The following is a 22,468-nucleotide window of genomic DNA, read 5'->3' as shown; positions in this document are numbered from 1 at the left end:
ATACAAACAGTATTTCTAAACCGGATTGTGCCACATAACACGAAAGTGTATTTCGATATAAAAGGAATCGAGGATCAGATTGACAAGAGTGGTGAGAGAGCCAAATTGCGATATGATCAGATGCATGGATGTGAAGGAAGGAGTTTCTTTACCGGAGGTAACATTTAAATAAATTTGCCAAGGAAAGAGAAATGAGTCTACGCATTCAAGGGAGAAGATGGTGGCGAGAGACACAGCAATGCTATGAGGGTCGAAGCGGGTGGAAGGGGGTCGGGGAGTGTGGAACAAGGATAGGGTGGTACGTTTGAAGTAATTTCAGCTTACATAACCATTTAATATTTATGAACAAGGTTTCTAGAGGGAAGGAGGTGTGTTGTATAGTTATATAGTTTATCTTTGTTAGTATCCCTGTACAATAGTGTTCCATTGTGAAATCCCACAATGGCATTCCACATGGTATTGTTATTGTATGAGTAGGAATATTAAGAGAAAGTGAACCTGGGCAGTTGGAGACTTTGTCCATGAAGGTGGATGTGCTGTAGCTGCATAATATCGATCTGAATATAGAAGACTTTCTCTGGATAAGAGTGTGACTCAATTTATAATAGTTGCCAGGCATGCCAGAGAAACTATGCCATTGATTTGTATGATCGATAAAATAAGTTGCAACAGTTCAAGTGTTTAACAGTGAGCACAAGTTTATCACTTCAGATTTTATACTGCAAATGAGCCCCTTATTTGCACGTGAGCTCTTTCATGCATATTTTACATATGCTTGATCCCCCTTGCCAATGTTGGTTTTTCACAGAAAATGTTAGTTTTCATTTGTGTGTGCTTTTTGTCAAGTAACGTTTAGGCTGATGTAGAGGATGCTTCATAATAAAGCACCTGCTAACCATGCATATATTCTTAAAGCTGCTCTGATAGGAACTGATGTCCAATGAGTGTGCTCTCCTTTTTCCACAGTGTATATCTTATGCTGTGCTCATTCTCTTAACTTGTTTTCAGATTATGAACTTGGGCATTGAAGAGATTGCAGACCTTAGATCCTTTGTCTTCCTGTGGTGCGGCTCTGGAGAGGGTTTGGATTATGGCAGAGTGGTAAGGAGACATCCTAAGTGACATTTATTTGCATTGTTTTTGTTTACCTTTATGTGATGAAGTGTCATAAGTGAACATTTGAATTTGGTGTCTTGGTTTGTGACTTACTTGGCACTGTGGTCTGAGGTTGAATATTGGGTCGGTATGGGGTGATTTTTAAGTATTCTGCAGACTGCTGCACAGCCAGTTGCATTTATGCATGTCGATCAGTTTAAACCTTTTTTTGTGTGTATCAATATATAAGATTATATGGGTCTCCCGGCAACCACTTGCCGCATCATCCATGCTACCAGGGAAGTAGAGCAGGCCCACTTAGAAATGGCACAAAATGCAGTATGGTTATTGGTGGATCACACAACTATATCTTTTCTCCAACATTGGACATTCCAAAGATGCACATGTTCATTCATACTCGTACGTCCCATCCCCTTTAGCCTTACTATGGGATATCCTCTACTCTTGGCAGAAACCAGAGCATGCACAACTTTTAAGAAAACCCTGTGAGGAGCCAGAGCATGTACTCTAATTTGTTCCCAGCTCCGCCCACCTTATGTAGTCCTCCTACCCCCTCCTCTTTCCTTTCCTCCATGTTGTAGGATGAGGACATTGTGTGGACACCTCAGCACCCAAAACCTTGCGCCACCATTCGGCCTGGCCGCTCTAACACGCCTTTGCCAGGCATATTTCAGTGTATGCCCAATGTTTCCAGTGTCTAGCTGGGTCTCTCTTGCTCTCTGCCCTTCTCTGCAGCAAATCCACATCTGCGTTCTCCCTTTTTTAGTCCTAGACCATACCTGCTACCTTTGTTTCGTGTGCAGTACACTTTTCATTCATAGTCCAGGATTAATTTCCCTCGTGTGTCCGTTTCCTCCTTCCTCCAGCCTCCTCCATGGGTTCTGGAGTCCCTGATAGGTAAGAACGTGAGGGGGAAGTAAAAAACAAAAAAAACAAATCTGCCATGCTCCTAGTTTTAGTGACTCTTTGGCAGGGACACAAGGAAGGTGGAGAAGCAGAGTGCACGGCCAGCCGTGCCGGGCAATAATGCGGGGGAGGGTGCAGAAGCAGAGCAAGTCACCTGAACGAAGTCTAGCTGTGTATGAATTTCCTGAAGAGATCTATTAAATGAAGAGCGTAAAGTGGTTTTCACTTGTGATGTAAATTCGCCATCCCATATACTACAGGTTCTAATACCCTGGAACGTGTTTTCACATGTATTGCTCCATGCTGGGATCTTGATATGAGATGAGCACAATAAAATGTGAAAGATGTGCGCAATTGACCATTATATGAATTTGCCTTTGGCTTCACCCTAGCGCATAGTGGCTCAAACCGGACCAATATCTGAGAGGTCCACCTGACCTACTGCCAACGGTTTTACTAGCTCATCAATACATTGCTCAAGGAACCTTTTGGGCCTAACTGCCTCTGTTATATGACATAATATGGCATTTATAACACGCCTATACACAAGAGTTTCAAGGCGCGACGAGTCAAGGGAGGGGGAACAGAGGGAGGGCAGACAACGGTCCTACTAGGCCAGGTATCATTCAGATTGCGCATGTGCGTAGGACAGGGGAAGGGACAGTGCATTACATGGTAATTGATTAATAACAATAAGTAAAAGTAACGGGTGGCAAGTGCAAGGGAGTGCAGACAGCAGGTGTCAAGTGCTGGTAGGGGGACTGTAGGGATACAGAAACAGTCCCCAAGTGCGGGGGTTGCCAGGCAGGCAGTGCGGGTGTGGGAGACTGGCGGGGAGGGACCTGGGTGTGAGATCAGAGGGTTTCCAGGTAATCCAGTGCTGATCCGGTTACAGCCAGGAGGTAATTGGGAGAGAAAGCAGAAGCAAAGAGAAAGGTTTTGAGGTGTTTCCGGAACCAGAGATGGTTCTCAAGTTTAAGGGAGGCAGGGAGGCCCCAACCGAAGAAAGAGATGTGCCGAGGGATTCTATGGGTTGTCTGTTTGGTGCCTCAGGAGCAAGCTTTCATGGCAGTTTTCTACTGTAACTCCTGCTGAGAGCTCCTATGCTGATCGAAAAACCTCTCACTAGCATAGGAGCTAAACTGAGGTCTCACAGCCTTTCGAGCAAGATTATTGGCAACACTGGAGTTTCCACCAAGGCACTATCCCTGATGTCCAAACGAGAGTGGCTTTTTTCCCCCTTCCTGCTTGGCACAAAGGCGGGATATTGACACCACTCCTCAAATTAGGCTGGTCAAGAGTGTGCCGAATAAGAGGAAAAGGAAAGTGTACTTGCCTCTCTTTGGGACCTGCCACATCTAGAGCCACAATTGTAACTGCAGATGTAGGCCTGGATTCGTAGCAAGAGGGGTTCATTCTGATGCTTAGCCACCTATTTTGGAAATAGCGAAAGCAAACTTCTCAGGCAGTCGTTAGTTTTTGGATTCGAGAACACTTGTTGGTCTCTGTTGAAATCCAGATTGTTTTAAACCATTATGGTAAGCTGGGCACCCTTGGACTCCCACTGTCCTTTGCTTCTGATTAGACTTACACAGGGTTCCCATAATAGGTGTTCGGAATATTTACCAAAGGCCATCCATGGGGGCTTTGGCAGATCAACCCATAGTGTTAGCCTGGGTTTACCTTATGCTATTCTTAGTCTCACAATGGTAGCTGGGTAGAGTAGTCACATGTTCACTCTCAGAATCTGAGGGGTGGTAGCACAGTTTACACTCAAAGCACTTTAAAGTAATGTCCACATAGTGTAACTTTTTAAAATACACTTTAAAAGGTTGTGTATAAAAGAAACATTTACATAAAAGGTAAGTATTGGATATTGGGCATTCGGAAGACTAAAGCGACCCCTAAAGGGCACCAACAAATAATTCAAACAAGTATTAAATGGGTTCCTAACAGTTAAGTGAGACTTTCATATACTTTAAAATAAGTATGAATTCGTTTTAACATTTGCCCAGAAAAACGGCCAATAGTCATTTCATATCTCCTCGTTATAGTAAACAACTGTTCAAAGTTACACAGTTTGGAAGGGTGCTGCGAGGTGGCAAACTTTGGGCTAGGTATGGTGAGGACCCTACCAGAAGCGGTCCAAACTAAAACTTGATGACCAAGGGGCCTTTAAAGGATGATTGCAGACTAGTTAGTAGCTGACAATGTTGTGATTCCCAAGAGAAATATCTGTAGGCGGAGCTGGTAGGAACTGAAGAATGAAAACAGTAATCGATTGGAAGTACGAAGTCCCTCAAGAATCCAGTAAGACTGCCTGAATGTGATGAAGTCCAGGGGATGAGGGTGCATTAGTGTGTTCTACCACTGGATTTTTCACAGGTCACAATACATATTCCAGGCAGCATCTCAGGCAGAGTCCCTGGTGATGTAAGATTGAATTTCACACACAAGTTGTACAGGTTATGTCAACAGCAAATAGTTTTATCGGGTATTTAAATTTTCTCTAAATAGCCCTCCAACCATACTAAACGGTGCCCTCTGTCTGGTGAAAACACGTTACAGTGCCCCTTCCGTGCGTTGTAGACCTGATCTTTAAGAGGCAGCTTTACAGAGGAGCAAGGACTAACTGCCATGAGCAGAGAGGCCACCCCACGCCTGGAGTGGGTGTTAGATGTGCCATGGATGGGGCGCTGTCACGTGTTTTCAGCCAGATACTAGAAGAATGGATGCCCACTAATCTATGCAGCATCATAGGTCCAGAAGAAAGTGGCTTAACCCGCATATGCCACTGAAACCCAACATTGTTTCAGGGTTTCCCAAGAACTATGGGGCACCCTTCTTTTCTTAATTCTTCCTTAAAAATTCTTTCATGAAAAAGGAAAATTCGATAAAATCATTTCCTGCCATCTGGATATATGTGCAACAATGGAGTACACATTTGTTAGAAATTAAGAGCACTTGAGTGGAAACTGTTCTTATAGCAAGACAAATAAAGGATCCTTGCTCTGAACACAGCATTTGCGTGTACACTTTGAAACCACTTGGTGTTCCGCGGGTGCTGAGCTTTTCCCGTTTTTTGTTTCTCCTTTTTTTCTGGTTTTAACTGTATTTTAGAGCAATAGGGACAGCCTCTCACTGTCCCCTCAACCTAGATTTGCGGCCCATCACTGGCACCTAGCGTGATGGCATATATTACGTACCTCACTGCTATCCTTTGCATGATAGATGACAACACCACAACAAAGACTGCTAACAAATCCGAGCACACGATAAAGAGAAAACGAAAGTGCACAAAGCAGCTTTATTAAGAATTCTTTCCCATCGTGGTTAGAAATATCTGCACAGGCAGAGGATATTTTGAGCCCATGCAACAACATATAGCCACATCGTTCCGTTCCAAAGCGTGACTTCCTGGGGCAATCTTTACATTGGAAAAACAGCTTGGGGTTATTTCAAGGAAGGAACGCTGTATTTCCTGGTATATGCTTTCACATAACGTGTTCAATCAACAGCAAAAAATTATTTTGGAAATTCAAAATATCCAAGGTACATACCTAATAGGCTTACATTTGCTGAATTCCTGTCAATTTCATGAGTACAATTTCACGCACTTGGTAACATTTTGATTTCCAAATTTTGACCAAATAACTAATAATGATTGACTGATAAAAGAATTATTAATTTATCTGGGGGTGTTCTCCTGACTGGTACAATACCTAACTTGCAGTTGAGGCTGCCAGTGCTTTCTTTTGGTCTGGTACATTTGGGTCTGAGGAGCCTGGCACCACCCACTAGTTTCTGCGCTATTTGAAAGATTTAAGCTTTGATTAAAAAACATACTTACATCTTTCACCTAGTGCAGTTGCGTGCTCCTGCAGCTTCATGATCATGGGCATTGCTCATGCATGGTACTCCAGGCTGGCCCGGAGTGTGGTGCTGCCTGTGCTTTTTTTTAGGGGCTTGGGCGTGGTGGGTCTTTCAGCATGGCCCACAGCCCTTCCCGCCCCCCAAATTGTGTTATTCCACTGGCTAAGGATTCATCTGCTTGCCAGTACCTGCATGGCAGCTGCATATGCCAGCCAGACTGCTTCCCCTCCTGTATTTGTTTCTATGGACAACACTAATACTGACACTGCTCATGATGCAGCAGCTCCTTGCCCCCAGCACGACCAGCCTGGAACACTCCAGCAGCCACCCATGGGGTTACACTGCCAACCAGTCTTCAGGCCACTCCTGCCCCCTCCTCCCCAGCTTCATCGAATCAGCAGCATCAGGATACTGACGCAGCCACTGATGACATTGTACCTGTTGGTGCCGAAGTGTGAGAAGGGCCAGGTACCTGTGCAACACAGCTTGCTCCAATCGTGCCCTTGACAGTTTGCCACAGCACCCGCTAAGGTATCTGTAGCAGGCTAAACATTGAGCAGCTCCAGGAGTGTATTAAAAACATTGTGGACAGGAGCTGCAACACCTGCAGGCCACTGGGGTGCTGTTCAGGGCTCATCCTGATGGATTATTAGGGCGATCGACATGCAATACGACCACCTCTGAGTACAACATCATCTAAAACAGTGGTGTGCATAGGTTATATTGTAAGGTATTGAGCCCATGCATACATCACTGCTCATGATTTTACAGCATACCTAGGAGCAGGAATCAGAAATTGCCATTTCTGTCATCCTCAGAGAAGGCTCACAGGCAGAGAACCCACACTGTCTGTCCCAACACTTTGCTGCATGCACACAAGTTTAGCAATCTGGCCTGTACAAACGCTCACGTAAATAGGACTAGAGTTAATGAGACACTTACTTTGAGATTACGGACTGAACTATGCTGGGGATGAGGGTGGAGGGTACGGCAAGGGTATTGGGGGTGAGAGTGGCAGGATGTAGTTTGGTCTGAAAATGGACACATGAAAATGAAATGAAGAGCACAGAGTCATTGTGTGGGTGTGAAAGACTGTAAGGTTTGTGTCGTCCAGTTAACTTAAAGGAAATTCTCAGTTCTTGCCTCACGAGACATTCGTCCCTAGCTACCATACAGTCATTTTGTGGCAGCCAGTGATCCCTGGCATGTCATCCTCCTCGTGTCGACATCTGGGAACATGGGAACAATGTTTGTGACACACATGTTGTGCAGCATGTCACACACCACAAATGTTTCCCCACCTTGTCTGGCCTGACCATTAGGTCACCTCCTGTCTGTAATCACTGGAACCGTCCCTTCCGCAGTCCAAAGGTATTCTCAATACAAAGTCTAGTCCTGATGTGTGCCTCATTAAATGCCACATCTTGTGCTGTCTGTGTGTTCAGGATAGCTGTCACCAGCCACAGCTGGGTATAGCCAGGACCACCTGCAAAGGCAGTGGGGAAATCTGTTGGTTGCGGAACAGTCAGCAGGCTTACCCAGTAGTCATGGCATGATGTTCCAAATTTCCCCTAATTGCGTATTCTAACATTGATTTTTCCACCATTGGTCTGTGTCCCTCAATTATGTCATGCCTCATGGAATGAGGGGTGAAAAGATTAATGTCGCTAGGCGAATGCCACATTTCAAACATCACTGACGCACCAGAGGTAACATTCATACGCTGGTTGTGGATTGCTAATGGACATGTACTCTGGATATTTACTACTGGGCACTCGTGTATTTGCTCTGATGAGCTTTCTGATGATCTTGGCACTTTGTGATAGTGATCATGCACTTTGGAAATGGCATTCATGGGGTGCAGCATTCAAGACATAGATGACAGTGCAACACTGACAGGCAGCTATCATGGGCATTGTGATACCTGTAGTTCAATCTTTGTACGCATGGGATTATGAATTTGTAATGCTCTGACTTTGTCATTTAAGGCCTTGTCAGGTGCTGTAGGACTTTGTATATTTTGTGTCAAGGGCAAGGCCTTCATGCAGAAAACTGTGCAGTGCATGCATTACATGGACATTGCATAGGTAACCCCCTGCACCCCTGGTAATTCCCACCCTGCTCAGGTTTCACCCATGTTTGAGTTCTCTGATGGTGTTTCTACTTACCCAGGATCCAGTTTAGATGCCCTCTGTGGGTCTCCATGTATGCAGGCAGCATACTGTTACGAAGGACCATGCCAAATTTGATCGAACTTGAGAAACCGGCACAGCAGTGGGCAGCTGTCAGGTCTGCATTGCAGGTCACCTGTACATTAAGGGAAGGCTGTTGTTTCCTATCCTGGCACATCTGTTCCAATGCCTGGGAGGTGGGGTGGGGTGGGGTGGGGGGGGGGGTGTGTCACCAACGAGACTTGGATACCGTCCATAACTGCATTGAAGTTGGAGAAGTGGGCATCTGTATCGCATCATCCCTTTCTTGCATTTACCTCTGCAGCTGTGACAGGCAAGGGTGCATGAGCCCATCCAGCACCCCCCCCAGGCCCCCCCCGCCCCAAGCACTATAGAAAACTTGGGCTGTGACATTCCTCGCAGCATGTCTTCAGTGTGTTTTTAAAGTGTCAGCTGGTGAAATATTGCAGCACGGACCCCATCTTCAGCAGTGGAATGATGGTTGTTCTTATGTACCTACCTTCTAAATGTACCTATATTGGGGTGAGTAGGTCAGGTATGCTTTCCCACTTAAGGCGGTTCAGTGTAATTAGTTGCCCATCAGTTGGTGCCCTACATTGCCTCCACAGAGTTGTATTATGTGACGCTGCTCCTGCAAGTGCCTCTGCAGCTCAACTTACACCACAAGGTTCTGGAGCTCAAGGTTTTATTAATTTATAATTGTTTTTTTTATAACGCGCTTAATACCGAAGCGGTTTCTACGTGGGCACCCTGGATTCGAACCTGTGTTGCTCTTCGTCGCGTTGCCCCTGAGCTATCCTCCAGGCCCCTCACTTCTGTTAGTGGCTTTATGGTGTTTATAAGTGTCAGGGGAAGGTCTGAGCCTTACATACCATTCCTGGGCCAGTTGAATGCACCTGTGACTTCATTTCCATCACCTAAACACATTTACTGCCACTTCTGGGTGGAGGTAACTGCACTTTGGCTGAATTAGCACCTGTTTTGGGGTGTATTTTGGTTGCATTTAATCTTGTAATATGGAAAAATTGGCATTTTATTTTTTGGTGCAAATTCCTCCATTGGGATTATCCCCAGGGGAATCACTACAGGTTCTTGTCAGTAGTTCCTCTGCTGGAATAAGCACTGGTAAAATCACCCCCCTTTTTTTGTTACCTTTAATTTAGTGGAGTGGTAAAATTGGTGTTCATTTTGTTCCACTTTATGCCCTTTCGGCAAAACTCACAATGCCCTCTAAAGCTGTTTTACCTCAAGAAGCTTAAGATGAGCACCCCTAGTCAGGAAAGTAATAGATACCACTTAAGCTGCACTTCAAAGGAATAATGTAATCCAACGAGCCAGACACTCTAGGAAAGGTCTGGCCATCTTTAGATAGGGTGTGATTTTTGTGAAGTTTTGGCACTCAGAGAAAATGTGTGTGATCAAATTAAATGTTACCTGATCCAACACTGTATGGTGGAAGGGTCGTTAGCTGAAGGGGCTTTTCACGTACCCTTGTAGCATCGTTCCAGTGCATCCAAAGAGAAACCCAGCCTACTTTCATCTCTTACTGTTGGGGCTGTAGAACAGCTTCTGGTGTCTTTCCCTAGTGCCCAGCTCATCTCATGCAATCCCATTCAAATGCACTAATTCACTTTACCACAGTCCCATTCTTCCAATGGGGGGTTTTGCTAGGTAGAAAGTCTGACAGACCATATAAGGAATTAAGGCTTACAACCATATACTAATGACACGCCAGTCACGAGGTTCAAAGGCAAAACATGTTTATTTCGAATTCACATTCGGCCGAGCGGGTCTCAACACCCCACGACGTGTGCACGCAGACACCGTGAGAGAGCGAGCATCAGCAAAGTTTCAACATATATACAGGTCAATTCACAGTATGAAAGCATTGCTCAGCCCCCCTGCACGTAACTCATGAGCTAGGGTTCACAAATCATATACGTAGTTCGGTTCGCCTAAACATTGAACATTCTTTGCTGCCGTTTCCAAAACGATTTACTGTCTGGGAACAAGGCACATCTGCATGGCGGAGAATATCTTGTTCTATCGCAAGGTAACATTCCTTGCTCTACCAGCTAAAGTTATCTTGTTGCTGCTTTCTTGGGCTAAGGTCGGACAGTTCTAAAGCAGAGAAAATACTAGCTTCCGCGCAGAAGCACATACAGCCTCACATAATTCTTATTTTACTGCCTTTTACAATAGCACTAATGAGACTGTATGGCACCTGGTTTGCTGATTAGTCGTGCTCATGCACAGCTTCATGGTTCTATGGTGCAAGACATACAACATATTGCAGTAGCTTCACATTGCAGTTTAGGTAAGCATTTCAAAGTTCAAGCCACGGTTCCTTACCACGTATAGGCCTAGGCCACAGAATGTATGTGAAGAGACATCAAAATGGCAGACAATACAAAATGGCTTCTCAGTTTTAGGTTCAACTATTAGGGATGCTACAGTGTGATGCGAATGTGCTTTAGGCCAACATATTATCAGACGGTATTATAGCAAATACGATTTCACAAGTCCACCCTTTCCAATTTTTTGAGCCCCTAGAACATTTGTGAAGCCATGACCAATTTTCCCCAGCAAGTCTCATCCAGGTCTCACCAGGGACAAGACTCTGTAATGTGTGTGCTTCTTTAAGGTCAATATGGCCCCTAAGGTGCTTGCTACCCTAAAGGTGACTTTTAGTTGTCCTATACAAATAACCTTGCCAAGACAATGTGCTTAGGTTCTGCATAGTGGCTGTTACATTATGTTGTGTCTGCATTGTGTAGCCATTTTACCACAGAGGGATTCTTTTTGCTAACTGGGAGAGTCCTAAAATTCAAGCTCTGGTTTCTTTCCATTCATCCATTGTTATTGGACTCTGTTGCAGACTCCTACCATTACTGCATTGAGCTGCAACTCCTCTGGCTGCTTAAGTCAGATAGATATTGTCTTTAGTGTAAAATTGTAGTTTTATTGTGTGGACCTTCTTTTGTGCCTGTAGATAGTCTTTACCTTTCTAACCATCCTCCTCCTTCTGAAGAGTTTGCATTGACTGCCCAGATAAACTGCCACTTGTGATACATATAAGGAAATACCCTGTAAGCCAAGTAGGTTGATATATTTGAGCCCTAGAAATAGGACCTGAGAAAAGAATCTCCATAACAGACCTGAATTACCCATATCCTCTGTACCACAAACCCTTAATTCATGGAGGGTTAGAGTGGGAGATATGCACGAATAATTTAGTCTTTAGAACGCTGGCCGTGCCTGTCACGAAGCAGAGCGGAATGCACAACAAACACGCCCTGTGCTCCAGATAAGATTTTGAAGTGGTAGTATTTTGCTCCCTTTTTTTTAAACGTTTGAGAGTAAATGTGATTTCAGGGGGGTAAAAATTATTTCTCCTTCACAAGAGTAAAAGATGCAACATCCAGCCGATGGATACAAAAGGTTAACCATATGGACATCATTACCATGTGGTTCACATCGTGACCAAAAAGGATTTCTCACAGTTAACAGATAAAGCACAGTGCGCAGAAGCACCCTCTCACAAATGGAACAGATGAGCACTAACACTGTGAGCCTCCCCTGCATGCAAAGAATAGGTACAACAGCCGCACATGCTGCTTAATGCTTACCTCAGGCAGAACATGTCAGCTTGAGTAGGAGCCGTTCTGACTTCCTTCACATAGAGAAGGCAAATCTGGGCAACAGAAATGCAAACCTTCATCGTGTAGAACAGGTGAAGTTAATCCATCCAAGGCAAAGCAAGGATAGAAGCTACCCACAAAGAACCCAAAATGAATGGGTCTTTGCAGTAGAAGCTCCCCTTACATAGAACAGGTACAACATATTCTTCAAAAGTGCACACTCCCTGATATAGAAAGGGTATGCCAGGGGCCTCGGTATTCTTTCCTCACTTGGAACAGGAATGTCATGGTTCTCAACCGTACAAGATAGATACGGTTGCAGTAGAAGTTTCACTCGCATAGAGATGAAACTGCATGGGATGGAGCTGTGCAAGCACACCCGCACTGAATATGTAAATGAAGGGCCCCAAAAGCAAGCAAGACTCTCATAGAAATGGAACAGCATGGGCCTCAGCAGTCCAAATTCTCATCCCAAAGAACTTGCCCAGCAGGGGCTAAGCGATTCATCAAATAGCTCCCATCAAATAGAATAAGCATAGCTTACTAGCAGTGGGCGCACCACCCACATAGAACAGGAACAATTAATTGCCTCTGCAATGCAAGCCCCTAACAGATGGCACTTATATAGCATTGATAGCTACTAGTTCAAATAGGAAAGGTAACCCTGCTTCCAGATTGAGAAAAAACTCCCATAGTAGAAAGTTAGTAAACCACAATTGGAAGGAATTCAGCTTTAGAAAAACAAGATTTGTTAATCAATACCGAGCCTCTATTCAGCTAGTTCATTTCCTAAAGCATGTTGCAGAAGGTGATGATAATATTACAGGACGAAAATTCACTCAGTATGACTCATTTTTCCTGCACATTTGATCTCTGTATATATTTTAATTCATAAGACGCAGACAAACCTGGTCAATTCCAGAGTAAAGCAAACATGACTTGTATTCTGTGCTTTGAGGTTCCATGGTAGAATTGTCTGATGATTAAAGTCTACATTTACAGGAATTGGTTCTAATTGATGGTATGCCATTGTTGCGATACGATAGCGCAGCGAGGCAAATGCTCAATGCTAAACTCTACATCTAATCTCATGATCAAATGTTAGCTGGCCTAAGTTATTGTAATTATTTATATAGTGCTTATACACTAATGAAGTGCTTCAAGGCGGGAAGTGAACAAGGGATTACAGTTGACATTCTTAGGCCTTGAAGATTCCAAATGATATAACAGTAACTGGGATACTAGGCCAGAGGCATATCTACTAATGAAGTGCATGACAAAGAGTGAGGGGAGAAGTGGGTGGGGGCAGAGGGCAAGGAACATACAGAACAATTAACTACAGTACTAGGCCTGGCAACATTTCACATTGCTTGGCGGTTGATCATCCAATGCGCTTATCGATGAGTATTTCAGGCACAATCAAGCTAGGTATGGGAGACAGAGGGAGGACCGGGAAGACAGACTTGTTGGGCCTAGTACATTCAAGGTCGTGCAAGTGCGCAAGAACAGGAAGTGCGAGGGAGGGGACAAGTGCGCTCAGTCCAGCAGGGGCATGGGTTAAGTGCAGAGTGGTTGCCCTTCTCATGGGGCAGATTACAGTAGTGCCATAAAGAGTGCAGATGCCCGGAGGCAAGTGCAGGACTGGCGGGGGAGCCTGGGACCTGTGACGCTCTGGAGGTGCACCAGGTGACCAGTCAGTGAACTGAGCAGGTTGGAGAAGAGAAAGAAGGGAAAGAAGTGAAGAGAAAGGCTAGCTGGGGAGAGAGAAAGGAAGAGCAGAGGAAGGTCTTGAGGAGTTTCCAGAACTTAAGGAGCTCTGACTCAAGACGGAGAGAGGCAGGGAGGCTGTTCCAGAGGGAGGCACCTGTAAAGGAAAAGGATCTACCCCCAAATCTCTGTTTGGAAAAACGTCTCAACCTCGGACAGTTGGAGGAAGCTGAGCGGAAGGCTCTAGATGGAGGGTATTTGGGAAGAGGGCGTTGTAAATAGTAAGGGCCCCAGACCCAGAAAGCCTTGTGGACTATGCAGAGGGACTTAAACTTGATCCTTGCAGCCACAGGGACCCAGCGGAGTGATTTCAGTGCCATAGAGATGCAGTCCCTGGGCTTGAGGCCAAGGATAAGTCTTGCGGTTCTGTCCTGGATAAGTTGAAGAGGTCGGAGAGAAGAAGTAGGAAGATTGAGAAAGAGACTATTGTGGTAGTCCAATCTGGCGAAGACCAGGGCTCTGGAGACGGTGAGCTCTGGGGGAAGGTGAGAAAATGTAGAATACTGAAGAGGTGCAGCTGGTAGTGAGACTTTTTGATATGTCCGAGATGTGAGAAGAGAAGGAGAGAGTAGAGAGTAGAGTGAAAGATGGGCCCGCAGATTTTTTGCCTTAGCGGTGGGTGGGTGCACAGGAACAAGGGAAGCCGGCTAGAGTGAGAGTGGGAAAGTGGGAGCGTGGGTCCCAATGAGGACTATCTGTCTTGCTGGCATTAAGGCAGAGATCATTAGTAGTGCACCAGGACTGAATTTTGGACAGATAGTCCGGAATGAGCGAATAGGAAGAGGGCAGCCTGTGTCATCAGCATAGCACTGAAAGTTTGAGGTGAAGGCAAAGTTCTTGTGGGCCAAATGCGCTATATAGATGTTGAAAAACCAGGGGGATAGATTAGATCCCTGGGGGACACCACAAGTAGGGAGAGTGATAGCGGAGAGCAAGGACCCAAGTTCCACCTGGGAAGAAAGGTTGGAGAGAAAGGACGCAAGCCATGCCAGGGCCTGATGTGATGCCCAGGATATCACAGAGACGGGAGATCAGGATGTGGTTTAGTGTATCAAAAGCAGAGGAGAGTTCAAGGAGAATGAGGATAGAGGGAGAGTTGGAGTCCAGGTTTGAGAGCAGGTCTTCACAGGTGTTCAGAAGAGCACTTTTCCATGCCTCTGGATGCTCTAAATCCAGACTGGTCATGGAGACAACCAACAGATTCGGTGTGGAGGTTAAACGGAGATCGCCGTCTTCTCCAGCATGGGGTCTGGCATGGATTCACATGTTCATAAATATTCCCGGTCATCAGGCCGGGAATCCTTGTTAAAAGAAAACAGTTTCACTTTCACTTACAAACTGTATTTCTCTTCTAAACCAATAACTGTACTCTGGGTCATGCTGCCCCCAGCCATTGTGCACCCTCTCCCCAAGCCCCTTCTCTGGCAGCCGCCTTCTGATTTTTACCGCACGTTCAAGTGTTGGGAGTCCTCAAGGTCTGCTCTGTTAGCTATTCTACAGTTTTCTGTGGTTTTTTCAATGAAAAAGTTCTATTTTTGGCAAAAAAAGAGCTTGTGTGCTCTTCTCTCCATCTGCCAACAAGCAGGGATCCGTTTGTCAGTGAATTTCAGCGCCCCTCAAGTGCAAGGATCGTCGAAGTTTCATTGAAGTTTCTAGAAGACCATTGGGCCTACTCCACACCTCTGTCCATGATGGAGGAGAAGGAAGGAAGGAAGATCCCTTTTCAAGCTCTACACCATATGCGGCCTGCCGAACATGTTTCTGGAGGACGAACACCTGCAATGCCTCAACTGCCTTCACCCAGACCACAAGGAAGGAGAGTGCGAGATCTGCCTCAGCTTCTCCAAGAAAACGATGAAGGAGCAACACAGTAGATTGGCGGCATGGCTAAGCGCCCAGGCCTCTGACCCATGCCCCAGACAGGGTTGTGCCTCACTTAGGACCGGCCAGTCTGAAGAGCGTGCTTCTCAATCCTTTGAGGGCGCTCCATCTGTTGGGGCCCAAGACAAGGACAAGCATCGCAAGTAGGTTTACGTCGGGGTCGCTGTGCAAGGGGGTCCCTTGATGGGCAGGGCACGATCAACATCACCATCTGCCTCCATCGCCACCCAGCGATCGAGCTCATCCTCAAAAAGAAAGTTGGCCAACCTAACTAAGCTGCGAGAGCAGCCCGAGAAGCCTAGGATGGAGAAAAGATGGCCGACCTGCCCAAGAAGGCCCAGGCTCCGGAGGAGTTATCTTCGTCGACGATTGAGCTGGTGGCAGCCGCTCTTTCAAAGGCCAAACGGGCTGACCCTGTGAAGGTAGCCCCTACTGCACCCAGGGTGTCCATAACTGCGAGGCAGGAGGCCTCAGCCGGGTCGGTGGCAAAGTCTGCTGGCACAGCAGAGAAGAGGATGCCGTCACCAAGCCCGGCTTTGACCCCTCAGGGTGTACTACGGGGTGGTGAAGTGGCAAAGTCCCAGACCAGCCACAGGCCATGCCCCAAGACACTGTGCTCCAAGAGGGAACTGTGGTACAAGCTGTGCCCGATTCTGGAGTTCCTGCCAGACGACAAGAGGGTGGAGGCGATCGCACTCCTCCAGGAAGATGAAGTGGCTTTGGACCATGCCATTACAGTGGCCCTGGACATCGCCGACACAGGTTTCAGGCAGATGGGTAACGGTGTCTGCCTCCAGCGTTGAGGCTGCCTGAAGGCCACAAATTTCCACTCCACCAGGAGGTCCAGATGAGGGTACTGCACATGCCCTTCAGGGATAACCTCTTTGGGAAGGCCGTCGATGAGTCCTTGCAGGCCATCAAGACTGATAGAGACGGCTTATGCCCTGGGCACTCCAACAGCACCACTCTTCCTTTCGCGCCTCCCGGGGAAAGTGGGGCAGATCGATGAAAGCTTTCTCCTCGTACCGTCAGCCCTCCCGGTCCACGACGCAGGAGGTCTACAGAGGCCGTTCCAAGGCCTTTGGTGGAGGTGGTCAGCGTAGTAGTTGCCCCCAAGGTGGAACGCAGGCGCCGAAGCAGGACTGAACTGGCCAGGAGGTTGGGCCCCCACCCATGCACCCCGGTGGGATGCTGGCTGATGGGATTCGTCAGTGAGTGGGAGAAGATATCCGACAGATGGATGCTGGATGCTCTCACCCACAGACATACCCTGCAGTTTCAGCACAAGTGTCTGTGGATCCCTTCAGTGGCCCAGCAGGAGCAGCACATCCCTCGACTCTTGCAGGGGGTATGGGCCATACTACGAAAAGGGGTGATGGAGCTAGTTCCAAGACCACTCCAGAGCTCTATTACAGATTACTTTCTAGTCAAAAAGAAGACTGTGGGCTGGAGGCCCATTCTGGACCTGTGGCGTTTCAACAAGTACCACAAGTCCCAAAAATTCAGGATGGTCACGTTGCAGCACGTGCTCGGCCAACTGGAGGAGGGAGACTTCCTGAAGTCACTGGACCTAAAGGACGCCTACTTCCACATCCCCATTCACAGGTACATGGAAAGCACTACCAGTTCAAGGCTCTACCTTTTCGGGCTAATATCGATCTCGGGGTGTTCATGCAGTGCTTGGCACCAGTGATGGCCCATCGATGTCTACGAGGGATACACGTGTACCCATACTTAAACTGGCTCATTCGGGCCAATTCACAAGAGGTAGCCGTCGAATACACTGAGACGACTGTCCAGCAGCCGACCGATCTCGTGTTCTCCATCAATTATCCAAAGTCCTGCTTGACACCATCGCGTAACGCACTGTTTCTAGTAGCCAGGCTCAACACTGTCTCCTGCCTAGCATCGCCCTTGTAGGAGAGGGTAGGTGCCATGCTGGGGAAAGTGCAACGGCTGTTGTCACTGAAGACTGTGACAGTGCAGACCATCAAGTCTCTGCTCTGTATGATGTCTTGCATCTACCTTATCCGACTCTGCAGGTTAAGGATGCAACCTCTTCAGAAGTTCCTGAATGCTCGCTGGATACAAGTGTCTGGAAGCTTCGCGGACAAGATCCCTCTCGACGACGAGTTCTGTCGAGCGATAAGGTGGTGGGGGGTACACTCCAACATCACCCGGGCACAGGGTTTCAAAACCCCCATACCAGGAGACTGTCACCAAGGATGCTTCCCTGGAGAGCTGGGCAGCCCACACCGGAAGTCTGCATGCCAGAGGCCTATGGCTGTCGGAGGAGAAGGATCTCCACATCCCAGGAGGATTGCTCAGTGGCAACGTGCTTGCCTTGGAAGCAAGACACGAAGCAACACAGATTCGATACCCGGGTCCGTGCTTAGAAACCTCTGGGTATTTAAGCACGTTATAAATATGCAACGAAGACAACAACAATAAAATCTGTAACAGTGCCTCGATGCCTCAGGGCTGTGCGAGCGCTTTAAAAATGCAAATAAATAATATCCTGGAGCTGGAGGCAGTGTTCTGGGCCTTCAAGTCAGTGCCCTGCCTCTCTGAAATTTAAGGAGAACCATCTCTGGTTCCGGAAGCACCTCAAGACCTTCCTCTTTGCTTCTGCCTTCGCTCTTCCGCTCCCCTGCTGATTTCCTGTCTGATACTTGACTGGCCACCTGTTTACCCTCTGATTTGGGCCCATGTCCCTGCGACCCAGTTGTACACCCACACTGCCCCATGGCAACCCTTGTACTTGGGTCTGTATCTGTAACCCTACTGTCCCCCTACTTGCACTTTTGGACACCTGCTGTCTGCACTTCTTGTTATTGTTTTGATCCCATCTACAGCACTGCCCTCTCCCCTGGCATTTTACCCCCCCCCCTTGCATGATCTCAGTGTCACTTGGCCTAGTAAGATCGTGTCTGTCTTCCCTCTGTTCCTCCTTCCTTGCCTCGTCAAGCCTTGAAACACTTTTGTATAGGCGCGTTACAAATGCCATATCATATATCATTCCTTCCGTTTCTGAAGGGCAAAGAGGTGAGGGTCTTCACGGATAACACCAACACAATGTGATGCATCAGAAACAAGGGGGGGGGGGGAGCACTCGATATCCAAAGAGGCGCAGAACTTGTGGCACTGGGCCGCCGAATAAGAAATGTTCCGCATCCCCTTTTACCTGGCTGGAGTCAAGAGCACCATCGCTGACTCCTTCAGCAGGGAGTCGCGCTCCTGCCACGATAGGGAACTTCGGCAGGACCAGGTCTACTGCATCTTCATCAAGTGGGGCAGGCCCCAGATCGATCTGTCTGCGATGGCAGCAAACTCCAAATGCCAAAAATTAGCCAGCCGGGTCCACCGGCTGGCGAGCCTGGGTGACGCATTCTCCTTCCCGTGGGAAGGCCGGTTTCTGTACGTGTTCCCTCCCACCCCCAATTGCCTCTTGTGCAGCGAGTCATTAATCAACTCAGACAGTGCCGATGCAGGACAATACTCATTGCGCTGGCGTGGCTGAGGCCGATTTGGTACCCCTGACTTTCTCAGCCTGTCAGCTTCACCTCCGGTCAAGCTGCCGGTGGTCGCGGATCTGCTCACCAGAGAAGGAAGTACTGCATCACCACCCAGGATCACTGAACCTGAGGGCTTACCTCCTGCAGCCATAGAGTTTGGAGGCTAAAGTTGCCAGCGGACTGCAGGGAGGTCCTTGCCAAGACCAGAGCACCATCGACGCTTAAATGCTACGGTCACAAGTGGAAGCGTTTTGCTACGTGGTGCCGGTCGCAGAAGATCACCCCTCCTGAGGGTCACGGCCCTGCAGATACTTCCATACTTGTCCTTGGCCAAGGCGGGGCTGGTGCATGCCTCTATCAAGGTGCATCTGGCTGTTATCTCCCACTACACCAGGTCTCCAGGAAGAGCTTCTCTTTGGCACTCTGTCAAGGACCTCATCAAAGGACTGTTTTGATAGTTCCCGCCAATGAAGGCCGCTGCCCCGGTGTGGGAGCTCAACGTGGTGCTGACGAGGCTCATGGGAGCCCCCTTCAAGCCTATGCATCAGGCCCCTCTCGTTCCTCTCATGGAAAACAGCTTTCCTTGTGGCCATCACCTCTGCCAGGAGGGTGGGTGAGATCCAGGCCCTATCCTGCAAGCAGCCATATCTGACTTTCCACGTATCGAGGGTGGTGCTGCGGAGGCACCCCTCCTTCATGCCGAAGGTTCCGTTTGATTTCCACCTCAATGATCCTTTGGTGTTACCTGGGTTTTTGCCAAAGCCTTAATCACCGGCTGAAAGAGCCTTGCACTCGCTGGACGTTGCTCATGCTCTACAGTTCTACATATCACGCACAAAGAGTTTTCTGGAAGACATCTCAAGTGTTTATGAACTTTGGTCCTGTGAACCATGGGAAGGCCTTGTCCAAGGCTTCCATCTCAAGGTGGCTCTCCGGCTGCATCACACACTGTAATCGTTTGGCGAACCGACCACTGACGGACGTCCAAGACTCCACTCCACTAGAGCAATCGCTGCAATTGCGTTCCTGTTTGGTGTGCCCTTGCTGAACATCTGCAGGGCTGCTATGTGGAGGTCCACGCACACCTTCATGAGATTTTACTGCGTCGACAGGGATTCCAGGGAGGATTCAAGAGTCGGCCAAGCGGTGCTATGCCACCGGTTCACCTCAGGTGAGCCTGTTCAGTAGGTAAAATTAATTGGGGGGGGCAAGAGTCCACTTGTTTGGAAGAGGGCTTCATAGACTGGACCCGTCTAGAAACCACCTCAGGTGTGACGGGAGAGGGAGGAGAGAAGAGGGGGTTTGTTGGGGGCAGTTGAAGGGGACCCAGGACATGATGACAGAGACGGACAGGGACGGACACTTTTTGGGAGCCATCAGTTGGATCCTCATGACGGGGGCAAGGATGTTTAGAGTATTGGAGATGGAAAGGTGAAAGCTGGAGAGCGCTGTGTCCATGTGGGAGTCAGCCGCAGGAGTAGGAAATTAGGTGGAGGCAAAGGCAGCCACTGACACTTTTTTCATGGGTCGGAAGACCTTTTAGGTGGGAGGCAGTGCAGGATGTACCAGTGCTGACGGAAAAAGCTTCAAGTGAGAGGAGAGAAGAGTGATCAGTCCATGAGTGTGAAGTAGTGAGAGGGATGTCTGTGGAGATGAGTTTCAAAGGCGTGGCCAGCCGTGTGCGTCGGACCAGAGGATAAAATGGAGAGAGCGAGAGCGAGTAAGAGAGGAGACTGAGAGAGAGCCTGCAGACCAGGCATTCGAAAGAGGAATAGGCCTGAATGGGAATGTTGAAACAAGGATCCACTCTGGAAAGATATTTTTTGAAGGACTTCCGGGGTGGGGGGTGTGCAGGGGACAGAGGTCCCACCCGTAAGCAGCACAGGTGCCAAAGAGATGGAGGCATGAGAAGACAGAGGACCCGAAGGGGGTGCAGGCAAGGGAGCTGGGACAGTAATGGATGACACTGGCGCCAGTGAAGGAGGGGTTGCAGAGGGCTATGGAGCCCCAGATGCATAGGCAGTGGGTGGCCAGGGCACCCGCGTGGGAGAGGCTGACAAGGATGCTAGTACTCAGTGTGTGGGCAAGGAAGCCCAGATAGTAGAAGAAGCCAAAGGAGCCATATTTAGAGCAGCAGTGTGATCGGGTGGAGGCAAGGAATCCAAGGTGTGCCTAGCTGGCAAGGGAGACATTGAGGCCTTTGATGCAGTTGGCAAGGGAGCAAGTGAGGAGGAAGGTGGAAAGTCTATAAGGTGAGGGAGGAGCCTATCAAAAAGGAGGAGGTTGGATTGAGGCCCTTGTACCAAGATGGTACAATTTTGATAGACAAGAAGGCAAGAAGGACCTCTCAACGGGTGCCACCACTGATCTGTGAGGAAGAGTAGGGAGAGAGCAGAGCAACCATATGAAGAGTCCATAGAGCGGGGGAAGGAACAACAAAGAGGATGTCGGTGTGAGTCTCTCTGGTGGAAGCACGACATAGGTGTCAGCGATAGGAAGGACTGGGATGGCGCAAAGTGTGTCCTTAAAATTCTTCCTGCCAGACTTGGTGAGCAGTGAAGGGTAGGAGAAGGAGAAACAGTTGGAGAAGATAGGCGAGGTAGAGAGTGCTATTATGAGGGGGCACAAAGCGTGCTACACTTAACCCAGCTCAGGCCCACAGGAGGGAGTTTACAGGAGGGCGCAAGCGAACGAGGAAACAAATAGAAATGGGAAGAAACGGTGGGCCCTACAGGGGAGCAAGGGACAGAAACAAAACAGAGCAAGGGAGTAAGTAGAATTTTAACTAGCAGAACTAAGCAAAGGCAGGATGGGGGGCACATCTAAATTCGTTTTTAAACTAACATTCACAATCCATGCATGAAGAGAGCAGGGAGAAAGCACACCTAAAAACGAACAACAGAGTTATTATAGCACAGCAGTACAAAAGTGTGGGCAGTGTGATAGGAGCTCCGGAGAGGAAGAAATCAGTTTGAGGTAGATCGTCCCTATAAACGTACATAGGTCAACAGAATTAGGGCAATGGAAATGCCAGGAAGAGGAGGGTAGAGTCGAGGAGAGATGAGGCAGACCACTGAACAACAGTCCGTTCCCACGTGATGGCAGGAGGGATGCCACAGTCCAGAGGTGCTAGGATGCAGTGCCCAGCATAATTCAGGTTTTTGCCAGCAGTACCGAAGAGTGGGGCCACATGCCCAGCAAGGCCCTGACAGGCACAGAGCCTTTGGTAGTGGGCCGGCAAGCCTGCCGGCTTTGCGATAGACCAGAAGGTGATGGGCTCAGCCAATCCTAGGCCCTCTGTTCGAACATACAAGTGAACCTTAGATTGTTCAGATGTCACTAAACTATCCACTAAGGTAATAACAATTACACTGCTTAGAAGTTAAGGGAAACCTGCATGAAGCTGTACATAAATCAGTTAAATACCTATCTGGATTACCACTAAAATAAGTGAGTGTCCATTTCATTACAAATGTAACCATTTCATTTTTGGTTTGTAACAGTACTTGCGCTGACTGGAGAGTCAGGTTTTGAATGTGTAGATTTGAAAGAGGCTGTGACCACTATGATTACTGTA

At 47.9% G+C, this 22,468-nt stretch overlaps 1 protein-coding gene across 2 annotated transcripts in view; it reads left to right on the top strand.

Moving 5' to 3' along the window:
* Nucleotides 1–22,468, top strand: part of METTL14 (methyltransferase 14, N6-adenosine-methyltransferase non-catalytic subunit) — a 361,066-nt gene that overhangs the window by 298,774 nt on the left and 39,824 nt on the right. For both annotated transcript variants that reach the window (XM_069630753.1, XM_069630754.1), the window contains exon 8: nt 1,009–1,101. In XM_069630753.1, the coding sequence (XP_069486854.1) occupies nt 1,009–1,101 (93 nt within the window). The remainder of the gene's footprint in view (nt 1–1,008; nt 1,102–22,468) is intronic.

This window comes from Ambystoma mexicanum, chromosome 6q (assembly GCF_040938575.1).
Source record: "Ambystoma mexicanum isolate Mex_15411 chromosome 6q, UKY_AmexF1_1, whole genome shotgun sequence".
Lineage (NCBI taxonomy): Eukaryota > Metazoa > Chordata > Amphibia > Caudata > Ambystomatidae > Ambystoma > Ambystoma mexicanum.
The sequence above is the reverse complement of the archived record's forward strand: the minus strand, read 5'-3'. Positions and strand labels throughout refer to the sequence as shown.